The sequence below is a fragment of the Oryzias latipes genome, chromosome 7, assembly GCF_053564925.1.
Source record: "Oryzias latipes strain Hd-rR chromosome 7, Olatipes_Hd-rR_3.1".
Taxonomy (NCBI): domain Eukaryota; kingdom Metazoa; phylum Chordata; class Actinopteri; order Beloniformes; family Adrianichthyidae; genus Oryzias; species Oryzias latipes.
Genome location: NC_136243.1, coordinates 25,869,320 through 25,890,112, shown reverse-complemented (window position 1 = coordinate 25,890,112; position 20,793 = coordinate 25,869,320). Strand labels below are relative to the sequence as shown.

Sequence of the window (20,793 nt, the reverse complement as noted above, 5' to 3'; positions counted from 1 at the left end):
CAAAGGGTGATAAATAAATGAAGAGCAGCAGGGCCGGCTTGCACAAGTGTCAAGGCTGGAGCTACATTTACACCTGTCCCTCAAGGCTGATGAGCTGAAACCCCTTCTCAAGTGGTGATCAGAAGGCTGCAAGCTGTGTCCTTGACTGGCTGGAGTGGAGACGCTGCCTCCCCAGTCTGTGGACGCCGAGGCGCGTGTGGAACATGGGCTGCCTGCTGACTAACCACCACCTACAGGTGGGCTGGATGGCAGACTCCCTGACAGCTCCTGAGCACTTATGTCAGAACATTAATATGAGCTTGATTGAAAACTAAAATTGCTTCCATGCAGGCAAGTGATTTTGTCGGACATAATTTGCAGCATAAACTCTGTGCAGGAGCAGCTTTACCAAACGCTGGAACAGAGACTTTAAAGACCCACTCCAAAAATGAAAATTGTGTTTTTGGTGCTTTTAACAAGTTCTTGTAGCAATTTCTCGTGATGGTGAGAAAATGTGAGTATTTCTTCATTAAATTGCTGTAAATCAGGAGCAGACAACAAATATTGTTGGAAAAGCTTATAGGTGTGACGTAGGATCTACAAAAGCTCTGCTTCTTTCTGATGCATCCATTTGTAGGCGACAACCATGTACGTCTTCAATTTTCTCATCAATTTTCACCGTACGGCTGGATAGCGCTGAAGTTGCTCGCCATTTTTGTTGCACCGGTAATGTTAGGTTGGGGGGTGTGAGGGGCTGTAATCTAGTGCAAGAGCGTGTAAACAAAGGCATGATGGGAAATGGTGGCGGGCTTACTCCATGCTCAACTCAGAGATGAATTTCTAATCAACTGCTGCCGCTCTGCAGAAACTATGTCCTAGAAAACTGTAGTTTCTTTCCATTAGTTTAGGGTAAAAACGGCATAATCATAATCAAAATACTGCTGGCAATGTTTTGAAAACAGATTAAAAGATGATTTGAGTGGGTCTTTAATGCAAATACAGACTTTTAAGCAACTTTCAACAAAAATCTGCATTATTCAAACTAAAGTGGGAGAGGCACAGCTGGAATGCAAGCGACATCAGATGTCAGTGTGTGAATTACACACCAAACAGAAAGAACACACCAAAACCAATAAGTGCCAAAAGAGTGTTTAGTCAGCACAAAAACCCAGGGAAAATCTCACACTGCAGAGATATGATGTGCTGCTGAATACAAGACAATTCTTCTGAATATACGTCTTTAATGGTACTCTATTTTCTTACTAGCCCTAGAGAGACACATTTACTAGTCACTGGCCGGAAGACTGTGCTAAAGGAAAATGCACGACGACTGGAAAGATTCTTCTGCAAGACTCTTCAAATCAAACTGACACTTTGATGGCAAGCATGATCCCTTTCTCGGTTGACTCTTTGTAGGTCACACCAGACACCCCGCCTCTTCAGGCCTCACATGTCTTCTGGCTTTCAAGTGAAATTTGATTTCTGACCAGATGTTGAGTCAATGCTCCACTGATTCTTTGGTAGGTCGCACTGACTTTTTGTTAAACCCACAACCTTAAATTAGTGGCAACGCTGTCTTGTAATGCCACCAATAAAAACGTTTTACCACTACTTTGTGATAGAGAAGCTTTACTTTACTGTAAAACATTCAGAAATCCCATCCACACCAGAGAGATGCTAAACTCTTCTTAGCATTTGAGGCTACATCCAGAGATTTTTAGTTTGCTTATGTCAAATTTTAATTACAACAACAATAAATGCAATTATTAGGGATGCAACCATTCACCTTCCCCACAGTTTGATTCAAACGTGGATTTATGGATCATGGTTTTGTTTTGATTTGAAATGTATGATTTGTATATTACAAAACAACAACAAAAACAAAAAATTAGGAAAAAGATCCTTTTTTAATTTCCTAAAAAAAAGTAACAATAAAAAAAAAAAACTTTCAGTTGGCTCGTACTAAGTCTGGTGTAATGTAAGAAAACAATAAATAATGAATTCTGAAATTAAGTGCAACACTGTGAAACTTTGAATGTACTGCTGTGCAGTGAGGATGTAACGTTTCACTTTCCCCACAATTCAGTTTGACGGTGTGATGTTTGGTTTTAGACCGAGAGTTGTGGCGTCTCTTGTAATTATAAATGAACAAATAATTCTTTATGATGCTTTTGTATCTTTATAATATTAAAAGTTTTTTTCATTGAGTTAAGTTTGTCAATCCAGCTCATGTAGTATTTCCTTATAGTCTGAGGTGAAATACTGTGATAAACATTAAACCTTTAACACCATTGTTTACATTTTTACTATTGTAACTCTTTAACTGTTTACGCAATCAACATAAATCAGCTGATCCTGTCGCGAAGAAAAGCCGCTTTGCGCGTTGCACTTTACATTAGTTCCTATGTGGCATATCGTCGATATAAAAAGCTGTTTTTCTCCAAATCCGAATCAATTTAATCACTTAAAAGGTCGAAGAGTTACTGTATATCAAAGAGGGAGTTTAAGAGGGAGTGCCGCCGGAGACATCTCTGGTTTTAAAGGGTTAAATGGACTTGACCGTCCACACCGGACTCTCTTCCCTCTGCTGCTGTGGCACTAAAAAAGTATGCATTGATAGAAAGGTGTGACTGACTTGATTTGCTGTTGGTTGTCATGGTCTAGCTCTGTGGAAACTAACCTCCATGATGACAGGGCAAACTGCTGTTTCCATTTCATTTTGAACACAAGCAAATAGCTTAAAAAAAGGTCTCACAAAATATTCCAGCATCTGGACAGCAGAGTAGGAAAGCCCAGATGGATGCTTTGCCTCAAAGTAAGAGAAACTCAGCAGATTCTGAGCGCTGCAAAAGATTTTCAGAACCCAAATCCGATCAGACAGTGTGTTATCTTTAAAAAAAAGTGGGCTGACAAATATGCAGCCTGCTGTATTACACATAAAAGGCAAAGCGCTGGCGCTCGGTCTTTTTAACACTGTTGCTTTCATTTCGCTCTTTTCCACTCATGTTGTGTTTGATCAGCCATTTTCTGATTTCAGAGCCTCAAGCAGCTGTGATGAAATGCACAACTACATTCAAAGGGAGGCCAACGTTACCAGACCCCAATCTTTTCCTCTATTCAGGGCTTCAAAATGCAAAAAGATTTATATTGTGGGTGATAAACAGGATGCAGCTGCTCTTGAGCCTCAGAGGAGCTGGAACCCGATGAGTGTTTTTACTGGTGCAGTGTGAGGCTGGGCCAAGAGCCCGGAGTTAACTCTTCCTCAACAGCTCCCTCTAAAGACACAAACCCAGCTCTGACAGAGAGCAATCCGGCCAACCAACTTAAACAAAATATCAATTTGTAGCTCATGCACATTAAAAAAAAAATTAATTCAATCCCATTCAAGATAAACCACTGCATCAAAAGAATGTTTTCTTACCACTTCATCTTCAGACCAGCACTTTTCTATCAGCTTAGGTACCGGCTTCTTCACCAGGCGCTGCAGAGCTTTGCCTGCATCGTAGCTGCTCTCATGAAGCTGTGAACAAATCATACAAAAGAATAAACACGAGCATCAAAGTGTAAAACAGAGCATGTAAATAAAGCCAGGGAGAATTCAACCCAAGCGTTTGTTCATCTTGTATGTCTACCATCAAGCTCCAACATCCAGGCATGAGTGAGCTGGCTGGTAACAATCTTAAGAGTGTTCCAGGAAAACTGTCTGACACCCATGTCTGAAAATATCGCTGTTATTAACTGTAAAGCTTGCAGCTTCATGTCACCATAAGCTGAGGGAAATGATCAATGCTGGAGCATTTCCTTCGGGAGAAAACAAGCACCACTCATTGGAATTGCAAATGGAGACGAAGGTCAAGAGGCAATGACTGCTCACTATGTTAATTCTGCAGTTTATAGAGTCGGAATATAAATGACTTATTTATGATTATTCTAATCTCTTTCTTGCACTTGAGTCCTCTGCAATCATTAGCAACGTGATGGAAAAATTTCTCATTTTGAAGGATTTTACCGCTGGCTTGTCAGAGTGAATTTTCTGACCTTACAGGCCTGATCCTTTCTAGACGGTTCAAACAGCTTATTCCACAATAGTTTTACGCTTCAGTGTGTTTCAGTGTTGTTCCTTACAGTATTAAGTGCGTTTAATGTAGTGTCATCTCGTGAGGCTGCCAGACAGCCATCTTCAGTCGAGCCTCCGTCGCACATCCCCGCAAAGGCAGCCATGCTTCTGTGGACAGGTCAGTGACACGAGTTAAGGTGTGGTCAAGATGTTTTTACAAGCATTTCACTTCAACATTTATCTGCTTCAAACATTTACTCACATAATTTCCCAACTATATTAGTAATGATCAATTTTGATTCTTAAAAAGTAATAAATCTATGAAAATTGAAGTCTTCACCGTCACTGTAAAATCTATTTGTAGTTTTGGAGATGTGAAGAAACTGGATTCTCTAGAAAGGACTGCATTTGTATTAGTTCGTAACCCCGTCAGTTTCTTGCACACAGAAATAATGAATAACGACTCAGAGACAGCTACTTAGCTTTTGTAGATTTACTCCGCACAAAGACCACAGATTTGTACGCAGGGTTACAGACAGATGAACAAAGTGCATTCAAGGTCTGAACAACGGGGTTCAGCAAAAGGCCTGGCATATATACCTTGCATTTGCATATTCAGAACCTCATTCGATGGATCATGGTGTGAAAAACACACCCACAGACTGTTGCAGGCTAGATGCTCGAAGGTCAGAGCACCTAAAGTGTCAGATCTCTTGCAGACATTTGCCAGAACGCATACACCAGAACACACAAAGATGAAAAAGGGAGGATGTTAAAGGAATGTTGCGAGACAATAGTCTTGGTTGTGCTCTGTCTGGAGTGTAATATAATTTTGAGATGATAATACATAGTAAATCGAGGTTAAGCCATTAATGTAAACAAAGGTAAAAGTTAGTTTAATAAAATGCAAAAGGGAGGGTCTAACTATTCTGTTTCTAATCATTCCTAACAGGAGAAGAAGAAAAAAACTGCTATACCTAGTTAATGCTTTTTTATTTGACGCATCGAACTTGGGTTAGTGTAGAGAAGGTCAGAGTAGGTTTACTGTCAATGTTTAACAAATCAATTTGACCAATCGGATGAACCCCTTCAAATCGCTGAACAATCAAATGTGAGATCAGTGTTTTTTTTAATGAGTGTGCCGTGAGAGACGGTCAGGTGTGCCACAGGAAATTACTCATTTTCACTGATCTAAAAACATTTATCACCAGAATATCAGCTCTGTGTTCATCAAAGTAGGCTCAGATTTTCACCCTGCCGACGCCTTTGTGGAGCTCTTCAAAATAAATGTGCCGGATCTCTCAACATCTTCCGTATCTTTCATAAGGAGAGCGAGAAAAACCTTTGATGGTAGCTCCTCCCACTCCGGCAGGAGAGGCGGGTTTACAAACACACTTTTGGACAAACGTCCAGCAGCGACTTTAATGCAGGGGGGGGGGGGGGGGGGGGGGGGGGGGGGGGGCACGTCTATGCAGAACTGGGACTAGTGATCCGAACGGATCAGGGTTAATCCGTGCAACACTAGTAGCTTCCCGCGGGACCCGGGGTCAGACCGCATAAAAAGGTGAAGAAAATCATGAAGCTCAGAGATGCGAGTCTGTCCGGCATCAGCACTACTGCTTTTCACTACAACTCCCATGATGCATTAATGTGACAGCTTCTATTCCTGCGCTGCTGTTAACTATCAGGAAGCACAACGAACACAAACATCTGATCCAATAGTTTGGAAAGCAGGAATATCAGGAAAACAGCTTAGTTTTTCTTCAAGGTTTGTGTTGGAGCGCAAAGGAATTACAGTTAAAGACTCCACTGTTTGGTCCAAGTCATCTTTATAACTGAAACAGCTGCTATGTAATAATGTCTGGATTGAAGAACTAATTTTATTTTAGACTTCATTCACAAGTCCAGGATGTACCCCACCTTTGCCCTGTGACCCCGTAAGGGATAAAACGGGTTCAGAATATGGAGGGATGGAAAACTGTTGCAGTGAAATGGAAAGGATGTCTTACTCCATATTCAAAGATAAGGCAGCTTCAGTAAATAAGCAGATCCTTTTGGTGGTGCCTTATTGAACAGAAAAATGTTTACTTTTGTAAACATGCTGAAACAAGTTTGACTGATTTAAGAAACATCATTTTTTCTCCAGCATTGTCAGAAGACAGATTAGAGTAAAACAAGATGATAAATAAAAATAATAATAACCAGTAATTAGCGTGTTTAACTGTATTTTGCTGTGAACCTTTCAGAGGCAGGATTGTTAAGGTTAACTTAGGACGCTGGGGCTGAAATGTCTCGTCTTCAGTTTTATTAATTCAGATAAGGTCGGGGACTGTCCAACGAAATACTTTTCTATATCTGCTTTGTCTGAATCCCATAAAATGAAGGGTGATAAATTATCATTCAAACTTTGACTCTTATGAATTCTTTTACTTTGTAAAGCTATTTGTGAATATTTTAGGACATTAGATGCATTGCAACAGCTTCAACGATGTAGATTTGTGTGTCTCCTTCACCTTGCGGCTCTGAGGTACATGAGAAGGTCGCAGTCGTTGACTCCTGGCATCCAGACCAGCTCCTCGTTCTCAGTCACTGCATGGCCACCAGGAGATGGGAAAGGCTGAAGCTCTGGGAGTTTGGCCTAATTTTGTCCATGGAGAAGGAGAGGGACAGATGGTTTCTCACTACAAATAGCACACAAGCTTGAAAGGGGGGGAAAATTGCTTTCAACTTCCTGTTATCAACTTTTAGCTGAGCAGCTGAAGGATGACAGCAGCGACAGGTTACAACCTCAATGAATCAACATTTTACCAGCTGACTCCGTTAACCAACCAGAGCTTCATTAAACTACTTCAGTTAAAAACAAATTAATCTAAATACATTAATATTGCATGCTGTTTTAAATGATAAAGAAAGAATTATTATAAACTGTGAGCCAAATAATTAATTTATGCTATTAAATTTACCCAAAAGTAACAAACCTATAGTTATTTTTTTTTTACCCATTAAACATATTTTATATAATTGTTTCCTTTCACCATAAAATAAAGCTTGTGTTATGCTAAAGCTTTTACTTTAGCATAACTATCCCAGCAGCAATGTGCATAAATTCTTCAATACAAAATTGAGCATAAACATTTAACATGACTTGATCAACAGCTAAGGAAAACTGGCATGCTGCAAGCCAAAAGTCAGTGTTTCTGATCGCTGTGAGATCAGACCTGGTTTGACATGGAAAACTTCTGTCCAGTAACTGACCTGATGACTGGGCCCGACTCGGATTTCCCCCTGAGTGCTGTTTAACCGCCTGGAAATACACAGGAAAGATTGAAAGAATATATTTACTCATTAATATTTCAGCAAAGGCAAGAGAAGAAAAAAATCAGTTTATAAAAAAATAAAGAGAAAAGAGAACAAAAAAACAAGGTTAAAAGTAACCATATTTGATGTAAGCACATGAGTCTAAAATTAAAGGTCAAATACATTTTGATTTAAACAAATGTCAATGTAGAATAAAGAGTAAATGATCATCCTTTGGGATTATTTTGGGGCATAAAGGTCACAGTTGGGATAAGTATTTATGTTTTTTAGTTCTAAAAAGATAGATTTGGTGAGGATATCTTCTCATAAACTGCACAGCAAGCTGAGCAGAGCACATTTGCAGGCCTTGTATTATGAATGCAGCAATAAAACTGAATCCCCTAAAAGGAAGGGAATGAATGGAGGTGGGGGAGCTGGCTCTGGATACGCAGGGTGAGAGCTTCAGCAAAAAGGCTGCTGCTACAAACGTTGGTAGCCATGGCAACTGCAATTTAATAATAGTGTTCTGATTCTCCAGCTGCACTGGATTAAAGAAAATGACAAGATGGGCCTTTTGAAAAAGCCCTTCCCTGTGTTGCCTAGGCAACAACTCTGCATTTCATACAAGCGAGAGCAGGGTAGCCCAGAATCTGTCAGTGTGATTTGCACCCAGAGAAGCTTGCAGTCCATCATGGAGGCTTGGGAGAAACTTGAGAGCCTCTCTGGTCTTATTGCAAACCTTAAAGCCACAAAAACCCTGAGACTTGTGCACGTCTGACGCAAATACTCCTTTTCCTCTTCTTAAAATACCAGCTCCTTTGTGTTCCGTCTGACAGGATGGGTAATCTGAAATATAATGATCTCTGGCTGGCAGTGATTGAGGGACAAATGCAATCCAAAATTGAATTCCAGATGGAGATTATGACTACAGCAAAATAGATCACAGCTCCAGAGCAGGTCTGAGTATTCTTCATAAAGGCTCACAGGATTAGGGAAGCTACTAAACTATTCAGAAGTTGTCCGATAATGACATGCCAAAGCTATAAAATGTACCGATCAAAATAAAATATGGGGCTTTACTGCGTCAGTGATTCTCCCTGAAGGCTTTTGGAACAATTTGGTGATCTTTAAATCATTATTTGGCCTTTTATTTGTTTTTGTTTTTAAACAAAGGAAAAACAACTCTTTATGGGACTCATGATATATAATTGTGCTTCAAAGTGTAATGCTTCGTCATACACGACCAATAAAACAAATGGGAAGTCAATGTTTAATTAGCGCCTCAAAAGTCTCACTCAGATCATCTTTTGATCTATTTTAAAAGTGTTCCCAGGCGTCTTTTAATGATTATGCTGTTTTAAGACAAGGTAAAAAAAAAATTAAACTGTTGTTTTGTGGGACATAATTTCTGCAGAGCTGCAGTTGTTGATTAGAAATGTGCAGAAATGTTGGTGAGGAGTAAGCCCACCCCCACATCCCATCATTCATCTGTTTACTCTCTCCAACTAGCTTATAGTCCCTCACTCCCCCAACCTAGCATTGCTATCCAGGCGTACAGTTTTGAGACAGATGCCAGTTCAGTATAGGAAAATAAAGACGTTCATGGATCTATTTGTCTCCAAGTGGATGCATCCGAATAAAGCGGAGCAGGGAGCTTGTGGCCCAACGGTTGAAGTTTGTATGTCACTGCTACAAGCTTGTTCGAGCTACATTTTTTCATGTGCTCCTGATTTACAGCGATTTGAATGAAGAAATACTCAGAAACACAATTTTACTGTTAGTTTTCTTTATATGTCTTTCATCATGACAAGACGGCCACAACATATTAAAAACACCAAAAACACAGTTGTGAGAAAAAATGACACAAGTAAAAGTCATTTTCGTAATGTTTTTTTGCCAATTAGACAAGAAATGAATATGTTTCTTTTCCAGTAAGTTTGAAAATTATTTAAATCCAGATTATTAGGATTCCTGATTTTCTTTATGAGTTACAATTGAGTCTGTTGCCATGAGCAATAAGGAACCATACATGCACACCCGTCCTTGTTCTTCTTTAATTCTGCATGAACACACAGTCCTGTCTACTAATTACAGGCTCAGTTATCAAACCCAAACACAGGGACCGTCTGCTCCACTTTCAGTGCGTGTGTGGATGTAATCAAGGAAAACCCCGCCCCTTCCATCAATTTCAGCCAATCACGGCGCGAGACTGTGACACACTGACATAATTGTAAAGTGGAAAAACGCTTAACTTTAAGGTATTAGTCTGGTGACAAGCAGCTTGTAGAAATGTGATCAGGGTAGATTATTCCGCGGCGGTGCTGGGCGCGCCATGACACCCCGGTAGTAAACAGGAGCGGCAAAATGGAGCCAGGCGGGTCTTGGATTAGCATGATGATGCTGGCTGCAAAGCTGTTGGCTCCACAGTCGCAGAACCCGCACCAGCAAACGACGGAAGGAGAACGCGGCGGGTCGTGTAGTGCGGTACTGTCGCACGGTCACAGCACAAGCACAAAACGGCGTGGAGCTGCGGTGACAGTCCGTGAGCGGAACGACGTGCGGTGAACGGGACACCGACACAGCCTGCCGCCTCCTCAGACTCATCCACAATCTGACAGCCACGCGCGCGGCACCCTCCCGAACGGCACGTTTCCGTCCGTCAGACCGCCGGAGCACGGCTCCCGAAAAACCAGACGAGGCGGCGACCAGCGAAACGGCTGGAGCGCAGCGCGCACCTACCTCCGAGGGCTGAACAGATCGTCCATTTCTGACATCGAGACCTGCGCGTGGGTGGTGACACTGCGTGAAGAGGACCCGCGGGTTTCAACTCCGGTCACACACCTATTTTTTTTGTAGGTGCTCAAAATGGAGAAGCGCGCATTCGGCTCCGGAGAGACAGGGCTTCACTGAGCTTGTGCTGTGACCTCAGCCTGCACGTAAAAGCGTCGCAAGCTGGACTCCTTCCTCTGTGTACACTACTGAGCATGTGCTGCGACCCCACACAGCCGCACATCCACGCAGGAGCAGACGCGCAGGCACGCGGTGCGTGGAGTTCATCTCTCCTCCGGTGTCTGCACCATAATAAACAGTCAAAGTGTAAGGCTGCAGACAGCCCGCTCTGCATACAGAGCAGGCTGAGGGGAGACGGGGGGAGGACGGCGGAGGAGACGCACAGGGGCCCCGCAGGAGGAGAAGGGGGTTCCCAACGGGTAACCCTCATTCCAGGGCAACCCCTGCTTTGAAGAGCGACCGTCCCTGTCACACCTGAGGCTCCCACCAGTGAGAAATGATCATTACAGAAAATTCTACTCCAAATATTAGTACTCAAGTAAAAGGAAAAACAAATAATTACACCTACTTGAATCCATATAAACGTTTGATCATTTAATAAAAAATAACTGGTGTTTCAACATGTTTTTGTCGTGTTTTTCTCATGATGAAGGACATGTATAAAGAAAATTAAGCTTAAGCATCAATAAAACAGTCATGCTCGATGGTATTATGTTGTGTGCCTGGTAAATAACATTAGATGTCACTGGCATACATTTTTGTTGCCGATTCATTTTGTCCCGGCATCTGTTAAAAGTAGATTTGGTGGTTTTATAGTACTTTCTTCAGCAAATCAGTCCAGATGTTGATCTTGTGGAAAATGTATGGATCTATTTCAACCTTCCGTTCTGTAAAGCTAATCTTACTAGCCATATGATGAGTTGGACCCTAACCCATACTCAGTAGCTTGCTTTTGTCAAAGTCATGCTTTGGAAATGCTAGTTATTGCTTCTGTTCGTGTTTTAATTTTTTCCTTAAAGACCCATAACAATGAATTTTTTGGTTTTGTGGTTCTTAACCTGCTCTTGTGGCATTTTCTAATGATGGGGGCATTTATTGACATAATTAGGCCTAGAAATCGCATTTATGAGTATTTCTTTATTTAAGTTGGTGTGAAATTGGCAGATGAAAAATTGCCATTTGAAAAAGCTTGTAGCAGTGGAACTACAATCGACAGGACACAACCTCCCTGCTCCGCTCCATTCTGACGCATCCACTTGCAGACAAACACATCCACGTACGTCTTTGTTTTCCTCGTCTGAGCTGACATCTGGATCAAATCTGTACGCCTGGATAGCTTCAATACTGCTCACCAATTTTGTTGCATCAATAATGTTAGGTTGGGGGTGTGAGGGGCTGTAAGCTAGTGGGAGTGAAATTGGTGTTTTTTTTTAGCCCATGGTGTTCACACTGGAGAAGCAGGGAGGGGCTTCTACATCATTTACATAGACTTTGCATTGGAAGTGGCTGCTTGAATATGTGTTGTCCAGGGTGGTGTGAATGTAACTTAAGGGACAACAAGGCTTTCACTGATGCCTTTTCTTCCAAAGGCGTAGTTAGGGCTGGACCTTAAAATAAAACCTCAGATTTTTTCACACCAAATTTGAATTTGGTTTTTAATTAAAAATCAAAATCTCGCTCCTTTTACTTTCTTAAACAAAAATGTACAAATGGCAGAATGTTTTACAAAAAACTTTTTATTTTAACTCCTCCTTAGGGATCTGACCTGAATTCAAAAGGAATGCAAGCTGTAAAAATGCTTGTAAACCTATTTGTTTTGTGAGCTGCCGCTAGCTTCAGCATCGCATGGAGAGCAGCACTACTGCTGAACTCCACAGAGTTCAAACTCATTCGTTGTCTTCCCTCTCTTGGTCGCATCAGCCAGCAAACTGATTTTGCAGCGTGCCGATTGCAGTTGGCAAACGAAACCTGTTCCACAGAACTGAAGGAACGATTCATTTTTGGGAACAAGCTTCTCTTTGCTAGTAGTCATTTTAATGTCTTCGCTTTGTGAGAGACGAGTGAGCTGACCTTTCTCCAGAGAACGGAAGTCAGAGAGAGCAGGGGGCTGGGAAAATCAAAAATCCAGACTTTTCCATAAATAAATCTTCTTAAACAGCAGATACATATTTGTTGATAAATCTATTTATCACTCAGCCCAAGCCCAAGATTTCTCTTTCCTGTTTAAAGTATTTACTTTTCAAGGTAATAATGAATATTTCAAAAAAATCTGTGCTGCTTTACAAAGCTTACACACAACTATTTCATCACCTGTCTCAGAGGTTGGAGAATATTGTCGTCCACATTGTTTGAAGATTTACAGTTAGTTGCGGTAAATCAGCCAAAGTGGCAGAAATCTTTTCCAACTAGATCAATAAATTCCTCATGCAATTTTCTACAAATAATATTATTATTTCAATGTTTTTGTGCATCCTTATAAAACAAAAAAACAAAGTAAACTTTAACTTGTTACATCCTATCTATGGAATGTGTGGTAAATCATAAAATTCACATTTTTCATCATAAAACAGCAAAGTTTGTAAAACGTGGACAAAAATCAAAATATAAACTATACATGTATACTTTTTATAAATAATGTCCAAAAACGTCAAATAGCAAAATCCAGGTTTGTTCTGTTGCGTCACTGCACAGGGAATCCCAAATGAATCAGTAAATACAAAATTCTTAAATTCACTGGATGTTTGTGTTCAACAATATTATGATGATATAATGGTAAGTCTGCTTTCAAATGTGGTCTTTCATACGGTGCTGTTTAATTTTTTCCAATGTCTTAAGTCTTAAGAAAAAGCTCTTATATGCTGCAGAACAGCAGTTGGTGTCAGATGATCATAAAATATCCCTTAATTCCTAAACAATTGAAAAGCCCAGAGCTTTTCCCAGTTCATTCGCTGTAATTACACTTCCTCAGGATCACTCTTTGTGTACCAGAGATTATTAGCATTACTGAGCAGACTGTGTCATTAGATTATGTAACTGCAGGAAGAAAGGAGGGCACATTAAGGAAAAATCCACCCAAGTCCTAAAGAAGAGCAAGAATCTGTCAAAGAGGTTCTGCCAACAACACAATGTTGCCTAAATTACCTCATTTGTACAAATAGATGCTTGACTGTTTTCTTTTTTAGTCTAAAACACTTAATAGACAAAAAACATCAAAGGTTAACTTTCAGATTTTGATCAATTCTGAGTTTGCTCAGATTGCTGAGAGTTTGTTCATTTTACAGTCACAGCAATTAATTTAACTGGGAGGAAAAAACATCCACTGTATTTCACACTGAAAGGTCTTTAAAGTCTTTGGTATAAATGATTAAATCAGCGATACACCCAGAGAAGAACTCTGTCAAAAACCCACATTTCTGAGGCCGCTGTGTTGAGTGCAGATGATTGCTTTAAGGTGATGCTTAATCATAAAAAATATTCAAATTTGTTTTGAAGTTAAGTCATGACATCTGGACTTAGAATCTTCCTCCTTGAAGGCACTTTGATGAGTGGTGAAACACTTCAAGGAGGAAGATTCTAAGTCCAGATGCAATGATGGGGGGGGTTTGATCCAGTTCCAGTGCTTTTAAAAAAATAAAATAAAAAATTGGAATGTGACAAAGCAGCATGACAAGGTAAAGGAGAGTGTTCGAACGTGCCTAAGATGCTTTATGCCATTCTTCCTGCACCTCCATTTTCACACAAGCTCAAGTAAACATGTATTTCAACACTTATCGCTTATTCTTAAAAAAAAGAATTTCGGCCTATCTGGGGTAAGAATAGTCTTACCAAGAATTCTTATTTGTAGAAAAGAATTCTAGTTACTAAGTCATTTCTTCCTAAAACTAAGATTATTTAGCTAATGAAAAACTTTATTGAAAAGATATTTTTCTTGCAAGACAGAAAATAGACATTTTTTTCCTAAAACAAGGGTCTTTTTTATTTTCTAAAGGTACCCTTTTGGGTAGCGATATATATATTGTACCGCTTTACCACCATGAGTTTTGGTACCCATCCCTAACCGTGACTCAACTTCAAGACGATGTCGCCTGGATACATGACAACCTTCCCAAAAATAATAATCAAGGATGAAAGATATTAGTTTATTCCTTCTACGACACTTTGAGGGAAATATGAAAAGGGGGTCGTCCTAATAAGTAACTGGACAATAAGCTTCATACCTGGTCTCTGGGTTGTATCCGAGGATATAGAAAAAGGAGTCGATGCGAGCTCTGAACTCCCGGGCAGCAAAAATATCAGAGAAATGGGAAATGTTGCACTTCCCCCTGCAAGAGAAAAGACAGGCTTGATTAGCCTACTACTAGCTTTTTCTTTTTTGCAGCTCTTTTATTGGAAGTGACACAGCAACAGATATTCAGCGTCTTTCAAGGCCTGCTGATGTTTGTGGTGAGACATCAGGCTGTGGCAACTGGAATGGTAAATGCCTGCTCAAAATGTCTACCCTTGCTTGTGTGCTGCAACCCCAAAGTGGGAGACGGAAACTGCAGACATCAAGGCATAAATTCAAGTGTATGCCTCCCCCCCGCACCCGCCCTGACACGACTGCCTCCCGAGAAGCCGAAGGAACTGAGGCTCTGGCCAAATTGTGATGCCATTTCCTTTTTCCAGCACCCTGGTGGCTGCCTCTATCAACATTACAGACATCAGAGGCATATGGAGTTGGGCTTTTCTTACAAAGGAACATTATCCTCCTCCTCCTCCTCCTGGAGAGATTAAAGGGTGCTAAAGACAGTCATCTTTGGAGAGCTCCAGCATTACAGCATCCCACTGGAATTCACTCCAATTTATCTAAAGCTTGGAGAATAAGTCAAATCAAAGGGAGCTCTGTGGAGGAGAGACTGCAGCTAATTTTCCTTGGAATTGGTGAAGGACATGCGCGCTCACAGATGGTTCTGGTTAAAGAGAAAGGCAAGACAAGGAAATGATGAAGGGCAGTCACCTAGGAATGGAAGAACAGAGGACAGAGAATGAAGAGTGATGGAGCCTGCATGCGTTCCCCTGACATTAAACAGAAGGGGAGTGCAGGCAGCTGCACTGCACAGTCTGTGTGAGCAGGAGCATGCTAATCAGAGGTGGAACAGAGAACGGCACGACGTGCACGTCTCCATATCTACAGAAAACCTTTCGTCACTTCAAGTACATCGCAGTGGAACAAAGTTCAAATGCTATCATAAGCACAAAATCCTTTAACAAATGTGTTTTCATAAATACTAGTATAGTGTTTTTTCTTTAGAAAATGTAAATTATTTGTTTTAAATACAGTCTAACAGAACGGATCAGTAGATGGTTAAAATGTCTATAATTATTGTCAAACTAAAAGGAATCCTGTTGCAAACGTTAAGTGTAAAAACAATAACTCATTTGTCTTTGCTCCACGTGAAGCCATGGCTACAAAGCTTCCTTTGTGCTTACCTGAGAGCAGCAGCATGATAAGTGTCTACATAGTCGGAGATGAAGAGTTCTCGACTCCTCACCACTGGGTCTGTGATGACCAGTTCCCGGCCCGAGTCTGCAGGAAGAGAAACAGGCATGAGACCTTTCAAAATAAAACTTTTCAGCTGGGACCCACCATAAGCCTGAAAACAAAACATCACATATAGAATCCAGCAAGATTTGTTTACTATCAGTCAATTTCTAATCTTTTCCAGACTCAAATTTTTCACCCTAAAGAACTCTAGCGACATCGAGGGGAAGGCAGAGATGGGAATAAAGGCACTAAATGTTTTGAGAGTTGCTTTTGGCTCATGGATTCCTCCACGGATGCTTTTATTTGTTGTGTGTGGTTTAAAAACCGTCTGTTATGAAGCATCGTCAGCTTTCGGAAATAACTTTTATAATAGAACTTGAAAAGTAAACTTTGTGTTACCGTGTATGAACAGTGCTGTAGAAGTAAAGATCTACTCCATTTAATTTGAATTAACAAACCATCTCAACGTAGTAACAGCAAATAACTAAAATTCATCAAACCCAAACATTAATTATTCCCTTGAGAGACTTTGGGTAATATTTGCATTGTTGTACTCACAACTTTCCAATAAAACTAAGTTTAGAACCTTTTTCTTTAGATATAATGTGTTATGAACTTATTAATCACTGATTGTAAAGAGTTCAGAAAATCAAGTCAAGCCATCAACACTTTATCAAGTGTGGAAAATATCGAATGATTGCTGAACATTTGTCTCCATTTGAGGCGATGGCCGAGGTTTTTCCTTTCATTCGAAGGAAATAGTGACAGCTAATTTGAGCTGAAGCTCCATACATTTGCTGCACAAACAAACTAATGAGAGGTTAATTAAATTGTAATGCCCTCCCCTTCATAAAAATCCAACTGCAGCTGTAATGAGAATAAAAACCTGGGTAGGAAACCAAAAACAAAATGCACAAGAACAGTAAGAGCATGCACACTCTACATAAAAACATACAGAATCCGATTTAAACCAAAAACCTTTTTGCTCTGCAGACATCCCAGTCAAAATACACAATAAAATATAAAGGTTTTGAATATTTGACAACAATAACTGAAAATCTGTTTCAAAGTGTGGAACATTTGACATTTTTATGATGCCTGCTGTTATTTAGCGCAGCATCAATGCAAAGTGTCCATGAACTTACTGATCCTCACTCTTCCTCACAAAGGTGAAACCTCAGAAACACTTAACAAACACAGCTGGAACTTTAATAGAATGTTTGCTTCTGATTCAAGGTGAAGCAAATGTCAGAGTATTCAAGTGCCATTCCCCTAAAATACAGCAGGGGGCGACATTCTTGGCTTGTACATACTTGCTCTCCTTTTCACCTTATTTAATATCACCCACATATATATCCTAACCTCAACATATATTAAAAAATAAAACGCACAAAAAATGGCAACATGGCCTGATGTTCAAAATGTGCATCCCATAAACTACAAGTATCATAGATAAACATCAAGCCTGACTTGAAAACAGCCCCCAAGACTAATCCAAACCAAGAAGACTTCAATTTGAAATCTCTTGCTTTTTTTTTTAATTTGCCATTTTTTAAATATTTTAAAGACGGAAAAAAAATTTTTTTTTTCTCTATATGACCAACTTTAAAGAATACCAGAATTTGTTTTTTCCTTAATAAATACATTTTTTGTGACTTTAAACTGAATTTAAACTGAATTTAAATGTACTCAGTCACTAGTTACTCAGTTACTAAACATTAAAAGTCTGGAAAAGGTGGAACAGCTCAGGAGCAGATCTCCATATATTCACACCAGCACAGGTCTATAAGTCTGAATTTTGCCACTTTAATGAAGTCAAAAATATCTGCCTTCCCCTGAGGGGCGTTGTCAATTAAAATGATCTCAATAAAGGTTATGACGCATCACTGGGGTCTTCGCTGTCAAATGGCTGGCACTTTGTAACGTAATGGCCACCAGCTCAAGCTTTGTGTCTACAATTCTAATACTCTCACGTCTCTGCTACATGTTTCATAAAGAAACCGAAAAGAACGACTCAAGCGTGCAAATGAAAATAAAAATAAGTGACTTTTATTTTGTAAAACTACTATCCAAAAAACGTTTCTCCTCGATTATTGATGATCAGAGTATCACTGACTGCGCTCATGTTCCTGTGACTGTGTCTTAGAGGCTAATAAGTCCGCTGTGATAGGCAGTGCTGGGAATGTGTATGCTCAAGGGCCACACAACATTCTGGGTTATTAACACTTGACAGTGCTGCTGTCTGGCCTGAGGGAATGTTGCCGAGGGAACAGCGTTAAAGCCGTGGGATTGGCTCGGCTGCCTGGGACACTGTCACCTGATTTCTGTTTGAAATGCAATTCACAGCGAGCTCCCAGAACCATCCTGCAGCCTGGGGAGCCCGGCAGGTTGGTGAGGACATAAATACATTTGTGATTCCCAGGAAAAAAAAGTGTTTTCTTCCTTGAGCATTTTCTGTATTTTACATTTGTGTTTAAGGCTGACGGGCGCTCTCACCATTTTCGTTGTTGCGGTCCTGCACCAGGTGCTGGTACACGGAGTCGGGCACCTCTGACTGGCGGTAGTACCATTTCACATTCATCAGCAGATGGTCCCGTTTGCTCTGAAACACAGACACAGAGAGTATGAGCAATTTTCCGCACAAAGATGAGGATTGTGTTGTTTGATTGCGACGTCACAAACTGGTCTTTTGCCAATTACTTTGCTGTGCAGATGCACAGTTTATGACTCACAGAGTGAGGCCAAAACCCTGCAGAGAGATTAAGTCAATTAAAAAGGGATTGTGGGCATTTACAGACTTAATAAAGTAAACAGTGGGATAGACATTGTTTAAGAAAAAAAAAAAGAGACTCAATGAAATTCTAGGTTCATCTTTAATTTTGTTAGATCCAGATGATGTATTCATGTCCCATTCACGCATAGAACAGCATTTCTTTTGAGGGTTTTGAATTAAGGATTTATTTGCTGCCACCCACTGGTCTTTTAATGAAGTGCGTGTCCAAAAAAAAACAAAAAAACCTTGAAGTTCTTCAGATGATCAGAGAGTGGCAGCACTGAGGTAAGAACGGGGCATTTCAAAGCTGGGAAAACCAAAAAGAGAATACAAGGAAAAACTTTAACCAATGAGCTGACTGATGGAAAGGGGAAAACACTTATTTTCCTCATTTTAACATATCCAATTTACCACTTAACTAGTGTGAAAGGACACTAAAGGGACCGGCTTAGTTGGCTCACTTCTACAGACATGTGTGCTCTTTATTTTTTAAGGATTCAGCTGCACTGCACCAGACACCTGCACCACCCTGACAACATCTGTGGAGGACGAGGAAATGAGCATGTGAGGAATGTGTAAGGGAAAACAGGCAACAGTAATCGGAGACGAGCGGTTTAACATTGCTCCTCTTTAGACTCCAGAGTGTGTGTGCATGTTTTGGTGCATAAAGGAACATGAGGTCACAGGGAAAGATATTGAAAGAGTACATTGTTGTGTCACTGGGGAGGAGACTGAGCACACGCAGCCAAGCAAATCACTCAAAATCCTACCTCTGCTATTCCCATTCTTCTCCCTCCCTTCACCTTTTTTTTGTCAGTCCATACACCAGCTTTCTATTTTCATTTCCCAGTCCTTCCCTTTACTCAAACGAGAGCGTTGGGGGGTGAGTGAGTGTGGAATGGAGCCTGGATGTGTTAAACAACAGCTGGCAGGCAGTCAGTCAGCTCCGCTCGGTGCTGTGGATGATTACAGGAGCATGCATGCAACATCACACAACCACACACGCTCCTCAACGGAGAGCTCTGCTGATGGACTGAGACAAGGACCCCCGAGCAGACATACTGTGTGTGAAGAAATGTGTGCAATGACATCATGCTCCTCCCCCTCCCTCCCAACAGTCATCTCACCCACTCCAACCACTTGTCTGTCTAATGTGCTATTTTGCCTTCTAGATGAACACCAAAGCAGAACGAGCGTTTCTCTCACGCTCATACTAGCAAATCACCTGAACATTTGATTTTTCTGTCTGTAAATTCACTGAACCAAACTGATTTTTTAGAAAAGATCATTATGAGGCTGCAGTGTTTGAAACTAGGAACAGCGGAGACCAAATGTTGCTTCAACAATCCATCTTCTTCAACACGGAGCCGCTCCGAAGCAGTTGGCTGTGATGAAGCTCACAGCAGCGTTAAGTCCTCTCAGGCAAAAGAGGGAGGGAAAAGGAGAGAAACATATGGAGCACGTAGTGGGAGTTAAGCACAGCTTTCAATTATCACAATTCTATAAACATGCGGGGTGAAAAAAAGTACTAGGTAACGGGGAGAAAATGGAAAAATGATAGACAGCTCACACGAAATACGAAAGAAAATGTTGTATTGTGCGAAGCCTCACAAGGAAAATAACAGAGAGAGCATGCCAGAAGCATGATGGTAGACTGATTAAAGATGTTTTATTCAGACTGTGGAAAGCCAAGCAGCACTGAGCCTCGCATAATGTCTAACATTTTTGTTTGTCCCGCCAGAGGCCAAACACGGCTCTGTCCTTCCCTTACTGGGACTCTAAACACCAGGTAGTGTACATGGCAGACAGGCCAAAAGACGCCTTCTAAAGACCAGACGAGAAGAGGAAAACTGCAGTCAGAAGAGGTTGAATTAGGGTTCAAGTGGTGAGATCATTACCACTACTGAGCCTTCACACCAGGACAGTCTGTCTGACTCAGTTCCACAGGGCGAATGCCAAACTATTTCACATCTCCTTGTAGTTTGGTTTGGTTTCACACGTTGCCCCTTTGAGAGCAAAACCAAGCTGCCTGAAACCATCACAGTTACAACAGATGCTGGTTTGGGGGCAGTACTGCTCAAAAATAAACCGCAACCAGCCAGAAATCAAGTATAAAGACAGTCCTCCTAATACAAATCTGACCACTACATATTGACAAGCACATGCCCCTGATCACTACCCGATGTAAACATTTACCAACTTCTATTATTATTCAGACTTCGCTGGATTCACAGTGTGACTGACAGGCTCCAACTTCCACAAATCTAATTTATTTCTCCTCTTTTGGTCGGAATTTCTGTATACAAAGAAGGATTTTTCGCTAAAGTTCAGATGAACTTTTATCAGGGTTGTGTGTCTTTCCCTCTCACAAGA

General features: G+C 40.8%; 1 protein-coding gene across 13 annotated transcripts in view; it reads right to left on the bottom strand.

The window, feature by feature from the left end:
- The window catches only part of rerea (arginine-glutamic acid dipeptide (RE) repeats a), a 145,841-nt gene that overhangs the window by 30,364 nt on the left and 94,684 nt on the right, over positions 1–20,793 (bottom strand). For 10 of the 13 annotated variants that reach the window (XM_023956535.2, XM_023956539.2, XM_023956540.2 and 7 more), the window contains 7 exons: positions 18,144–18,249; positions 15,593–15,689; positions 14,341–14,445; positions 7,292–7,340; positions 6,550–6,674; positions 4,105–4,204; positions 3,401–3,499 (listed from right to left, as the gene is read on the bottom strand). In XM_023956535.2, the coding sequence (XP_023812303.1) occupies positions 3,401–3,499; positions 4,105–4,204; positions 6,550–6,674; positions 7,292–7,340; positions 14,341–14,445; positions 15,593–15,689; positions 18,144–18,249 (681 nt within the window). Of the gene's footprint in view, positions 1–3,400; positions 3,500–4,104; positions 4,205–6,549; positions 6,675–7,291; positions 7,341–10,072; positions 10,454–14,340; positions 14,446–15,592; positions 15,690–18,143; positions 18,250–20,793 lie in introns of those variants that run through there. The other 3 variants (XM_023956543.2, XM_078950721.1, XM_078950722.1) reach the window with 1 other exon arrangement.